Here is a 6,442-nt window from a genome sequence, read left to right on the forward strand (position 1 = left end):
ATATATATATATATATATATATATATATATATATATACACACACACACATCATACAAATATCCCATATATATACACACACACCATACATATATCATATTATGTACATACATGTACATATATATATGCATATACTCATATTTATATATATATATACACACATCCCATATATATATACACACACACCAAAAATACATGTATACAATATACACATTTCGTAGCATTTTTAAAAACTTTACACGTACACACGGATACAAACATGTACAGACATTATATATATATATATATATATATATATATATATATATATATATACACACACACACACATGCACACCATATACATTTTTCAAATACAGAAACTTTATATGTACATTTTTAAAATATATATATATATAGATAGGATAGATAGATACACACATACTCATCACAGTTTGCATATATAAACACCAGACATACGTATATATACACAAATTTACACACGGATACAAACATTATAGAAACACTTAAACTCACCATGTACACACGGATATAAATGTTAAGTACATATACAGACTATATATATGTATGTATACACAATCCATGTATGTAAACATCACATATAATATATATATATACACATACATTATATAATGTATACGTATGTTCACACAATATATGTATAAATATATATATATATATATTATGCATATACTCATTTACTATTTGTTTATACAAACATTGTACAAACAACTTTACATGTACACATGGATACAATCATTATACACAGACATATATATATATATATATATACATATATATATATATATATATATATATATATATATATACACATGTGCATGCAAATGTTACTATATATTTAAAACAAATTTTCAATCATTTGATAATTATATGAGGAAAATGTGGAGGATATTTACAACCTGCCAACCTATATATTACAATGCATTTAGTGAGGATTCTCCCCATATATGGTTTATGAAAATAAAGAGTATTTCAAAACAATGGGCATAATAATAAAACGAAGTATATTTACAATAAATTCATTTCAGAAAGATAGTGCCCGTGAAGAATGTAGCAATCTATTATTTCGTTACTAGATGTCTCTAAGTACCGGGTACGTGTGCTTTGTATATATTTCGATATACACACCTGAGTTTATAATAGTTTTACATCAAACTGAAATACACTACAGCCTGAATTAATCCCCAAGAAAAATATAGATAATTATTGAAAAAGAATGACGAATTAAATGCTAATATTAACTCACAATGTTTCTCCAGTCTTCGCTACTTGCAGCAAGTACTGGTCCAATATAGGAGGAATTTCCTTATTTGCCTTGCGCTCAACTTCTGCAGATAAATGGGAAACAAAGACACGTATTAGATAATATATAATGACTCTCTGGTATTAAATTGAATAAAGGGATCAATAATGAATTACATGCTAACCAGTTAATGCATCTAATATAGCTTCTTGGTCTTCCATGATTCGAACTCCAAAAACAACGTCCTGCGCCATGTACAGTGAAAAATGGCGGTGTTGATACTCGAGTGACGTCATTTCCCTCTCAACCTATTAGCTATTAAACTCGACTGCAAATCACGTTTGCCAAAAAGAACATTCCAAATAAATTCATATAGCCCAAGGGTTTTAAAAAGAAAGAACATATTATTTATCTTATAATCAACAAATACTTTTATTAAGAAAAAGATATTTTATTCGGAGGATGATATAAATAATCTCTTTCATAATCACTATTTTAAATAAAATAGTTTTCATAAATATAATTGGCATTCACTATACATGAATGATAATTTTTATTTAAATTTCATATGATCATTGTGATAATTTTCGTCTCTCAAATTTTTTTCTATCACCCTTGTGTTTCAAAACATGGAAAGTAAATCTTGACTTCTCTGTTAACTATGGAAGACCAGTCGTCATTTTTTAAATTTTAAGACGAGTTCACTTATCTCCCTTTAGAAAGATTGTCAACCCTGTTTTACAATAAAATATACTTGTTCCATTGTTATGAGGGAGATATTTCTTTTCATAAGCGCATGTTTTTAATTAACATATATTTTTGTCAATTTTATATTTATTTCTAGAATATTATCTAAATATATAAATAAGTAAGCTCTCAGCAAACCATCCACGAATAATTTCAGTTCTCAATTGCTTTGTATATCTCCAAAGTCGCAAATACAAAAATACCTTTCATAATAAATAAACTTCGCAATTTTTTTTTTCTTTTGCCCGGCCATAATTTAAACTTTTTTCTGTCCATAAGAATTAAGTTTTTTTTAATAAATTCCCGACATACGCATTGGCAAATACATATGCTTGTATGTATCTAACCAAACATTTTCTTTTTTTTTTGCTTCTAAGTTTATGGAAACATGGTTTAGGTTTCACATATAAATGAATAAATAAAAAATGTGAACTACCTAAACCAAACACTTGACTGATCTAACACACAGCCCCGCCCATTTGGAAATCAGGTGTAATCTGACAGCAGGCGACACACATCCCTCGTTATACACGTTACTTACGTTGTAAGTACTCGCTTCAACTGTACAAAACTGTTTTTGATTCATTTTCTTCTACCAGCGAGAAGAAGAAAAGTTATACTAGAACTAACAAATGTTGTAGTTATTCTTTTAAACCAGGTGAGTTGTTTTAATTTCTCACTTCAAAATATGTCTAATCTTTTAAAATATGTTTTGTTACGATCTACTTGCAACACAAGCATACAATAAGAACAGGCTTGCGTAGACACTTAAGCTTGCTTCACCACAGGTAAGAAACTTCAGAATTAATTTGTGAAGTTTTAAAAAATTTTATGTGGAATTATATCTCGGTTTAATTAAACTTGTAGGAAGTTTGTATTAAGTTCTTTTCTCTTTCATTTATTACTCTTTAAAAATCTCATAAGTAACTATCTATCTAATAATTTTTCTTACACCTGTAAAACCTCAAATGATTTATTTTGACAAACAAAAATGAATAATCATAAATTTTAAAAGACAAAGTGTTTGCATTCAAATGTATCAAGATTACTGTCAAGCAATTCCCACCATAACCTGCCCTATAAGTTTATATTAAGTTTTTATAAAGTTTTGTATTAAGTTCTTATAAGTTTGAATTAAATTCATCATGTAAACTTTTTATTGTTCGCCGTCGAGTTCTCTTCGCACTCTTTACAGATCTTCTCCCAAATAATATTTATACTTATTTACATAGAAATATTGTTTAAAATTCACACAAATATATTTTGTATATTCCATTGTGCTCCCCAAACGACTTTTAGAGATTATTTTTGGAAAATAGTGATTATTATTACTGAATTATGTTTAACCACGTATAAATGTTTAAAGAAGAAAAAGAGTTATGCTCATTTCTATTTTTGTTTTCTTCTCTGGTTATTTTTTGCATCAGTTTTTATTTATTTTACCACGTGTCAGATATCTCGGAAGAACACCTTCTGTTTGAGTGTGAAACATAGTATTATTTTCAATCAGATATCCGTATCAGTTCAGCGCAAGTACCGTGTTGTGGATTCCACCTATGCTCAAAAAAAGGTTTACACCCACTCCTATTAACTTTTAAAGAGCCAACGAGGAAGTATCTTTGTGATCGCTCAACCTGCTAGAAACTGACGCTAAATCTACCTCAAATCATATCTCAACGTCTGAAAAGGGGGAAACAGTGGATAATGATGTCCTAAATGATCTTTAAACAACAGGGTTATCCTGTTTGTATTGCTTTTGAACATAGCTCACCCCCATCAGGCGTGACAATATCGTAGGTAACTGAGGTACTTCTCGTGTTTTACCGGCTTCTTAGAAATGACAGCCACGTCTCCTTCAGTTTTTACCCATCTTAGAAAGGAAGTGCGATGTACCCCCTTAGACAAACACATATCATCATCATTATCAATGTCGTTTAACGTCGACTTTCCCTGCTTGCATGGGTCAGACAGAATTTGTTGAAGCAGATTTTCTATAGCAGGATGCCTTTTTTATTGCCAACACTCACCAGTTTCCAAGATAATATTTTCCCATGGCTGGACATGGTTGATTAGATACGAACATCGCTTGTATGACATTGATGCTTATTAGGCATGAGAGCAATCGGATTAGTGTGCAATAGAAATGACTGCTGGTTTGTTCGTGTAATGTGTTTGCATGAAAACAGCTGTATAAACAAGTGCCTGGTGCTCAAGAGGGAGACCTAAGAAGACATGGGATAAAGTAACGAAGGTTGATCTTAGGATGCTGAGCCTCGTGAGGGTGAGGACAACAAAACAAGATGGTTTGTGATTTTCTGTGCTCAAGGAGATCCATACACCACAGCAAAAATGATGTCTTAACACTTTAGTATTCAAACTGGCCATATCCGGTCAAAATATTTTACCTATTTTATCTTCAGATCAGCCAGATATGGCCTTTCACACCTACCCTACATTGTCATTTTTAGGATAACCAATCATATCATCTAAATCTCAAAGCTAGGTGATAGTGCGTGATCAATTCAAAATAATGCAAATAGATATAAGCATTACACTTGACAAAGTAATCTGAATGGTAGAAGGTTAAAAGCATTCTGTTTATGCTTATAACCCATTCTGCATTGTCAAGCGTTTCCCACATCTCATTCCATTTGTCCCCAGCCTTCTATCATTCTTCTATCCATGGCACTCTTTGGCAACTGATCACTTGAGGGCAGTATCAGCACATATTACTCTCCCCCTTTCTTTGTACTATATTCTCCCCACTGGAACCACTCCCATCCCTTATTCCCATTAGCTTCCCTTCCTCAGCCACACTATTTTCGCTGATCACCTTCTTTCTGTGCTTTCACTTATCTCTTTCTTCCATTTTAACACCTCACATATCTGCTATCTTTCTCTACGCCTTCTCATATCTGCTATCTTTCTCTACGCCTTCTCATATCTGCTATCATGCCTCGCTCACTATAGCTAACTTCATGTGCCATACATCTCCCTCCAACACCTCACACATCATCCCCTTACCTTCTGATCTATTCTTTCCGAGTCACTTCCACCTCCCCCACCTTACATCTCTCCATACTGATATTTCCCATCAACCTGTACCTCCACCCTTGTTCATCACTCACTAGATTCACCTCTCTCCACCCTTTCCATAACCCACTGTTCATATCTTCCCGTATGCTTACTTTCTTGCCCCTTGAAAGTTTGTAGTGGCACTTTATCACTACCTTCTTTTATTTCTTCAACTATTTCCACCTACCCCAATGTAATATGGAGTAGCATATACCTCCTTTATAGCAAGACACCTGTGCTTGTCCCTCTATCATACTTTAGCTCAGTGTTTCCCAAACTTTCTGTGCCAAATTGCAATATCGCCCACATATCGGACAAAAAAATGCTCCAACGCCCCCCCCCCCCAAACCCCTCACACAACCCCCCTCCTCAACACAAAATCCCCAAGGACCCTCACCCTGTATCATTTAACACACACACACTATATCGTAGACTTGTTGCCTGTTAGTGCCGTTTTGGACTAAATACGCGGTTGTTTACAAATCCTTTATTGTGGGTTTAGTTTTGTCATTGGTGTAAATAAAATTCTAACGTTAACTCTATATTATGCAGACAGATTAACTTCTAGAAATTTGCACTTTCTTTTACACTGATTTTCATTTTCCCCAAATGAACCATTGATCAGAACTACCGATGCAAATATTAATTAATGATTGTATTATAAAGGAAAAGAATAAAACTTTATAATGAGAACCATGTGTCTGGTGCGGTGCAGCTAGTGCAGATACATTCGGTTTCAAACTTAACAACTTTAGCCACAAGTCTCCTCGTATTACATCCAGTCCAATTCTTTTATGGGAAAATAAAGTTCCATGGTTAAAGCTAGATTCAGTCAGATATGAGGAAAGGAAGGCAAGCAAACGTAATTTCGGATGTTTCCACAGATTGGGGTAGGAATTCAATATACTCTGATGGTACTACAAAGTTTCTTTTCCATTACGGCGATATTGCATTGTGGCGTCATTGTCATTTTATAATTCTATGTATTCCTCCTGCACATCATCCTCGCAATCGACTGCATCGACCTCAAACGGATTGCTATACCAATTTGGAATTTTCAGCGCAATAACATCTTGAAATCGCTCCACCATGTTATCGTGCAATGATTGTAAATAGCTGCGATATGTAGTTAAATCCTTATCAATCAATTCGTCTTTCAAAGAACCAAGTTGTGGAAATTGATGGAACTGAGGTTTTGAAATGTTAGTCTTAACACCAATTTCGAAATGAAGGTAGTGATAAATGATTTACAATCGAGAGTTTTTCTGTTTCTTTGCAATAACTTATTCAAATAATTTAATTTTGTGAATATATCACAAAGAAAAAAGATATCGCACCTTGCAGCCATCAGTGAAACGG

At 33.1% G+C, this 6,442-nt stretch overlaps 2 protein-coding genes across 5 annotated transcripts in view; one reads left to right on the top strand and one right to left on the bottom strand.

Annotated features, from left to right (window-relative positions):
• The window catches only part of LOC106868173 (serine/threonine-protein phosphatase 4 regulatory subunit 2), a 39,206-nt gene extending 37,608 nt beyond the window's left edge, over nt 1–1,598 (bottom strand). Inside the window, exons 1-2 of the mRNA XM_014913317.2 lie at nt 1,446–1,598; nt 1,265–1,346 (exon numbers count right to left, since the gene is read on the bottom strand). Of these exons, the coding sequence (XP_014768803.1) occupies nt 1,265–1,346; nt 1,446–1,557 (194 nt within the window). The 5' untranslated portion in view covers nt 1,558–1,598. The remainder of the gene's footprint in view (nt 1–1,264; nt 1,347–1,445) is intronic.
• The window catches only part of LOC106880743 (uncharacterized), a 118,003-nt gene that overhangs the window by 13,599 nt on the left and 97,962 nt on the right, over nt 1–6,442 (top strand). The window lies entirely within an intron of this gene.

The sequence above is a fragment of the Octopus bimaculoides genome, chromosome 6, assembly GCF_001194135.2.
Source record: "Octopus bimaculoides isolate UCB-OBI-ISO-001 chromosome 6, ASM119413v2, whole genome shotgun sequence".
NCBI classification, from domain to species: domain Eukaryota; kingdom Metazoa; phylum Mollusca; class Cephalopoda; order Octopoda; family Octopodidae; genus Octopus; species Octopus bimaculoides.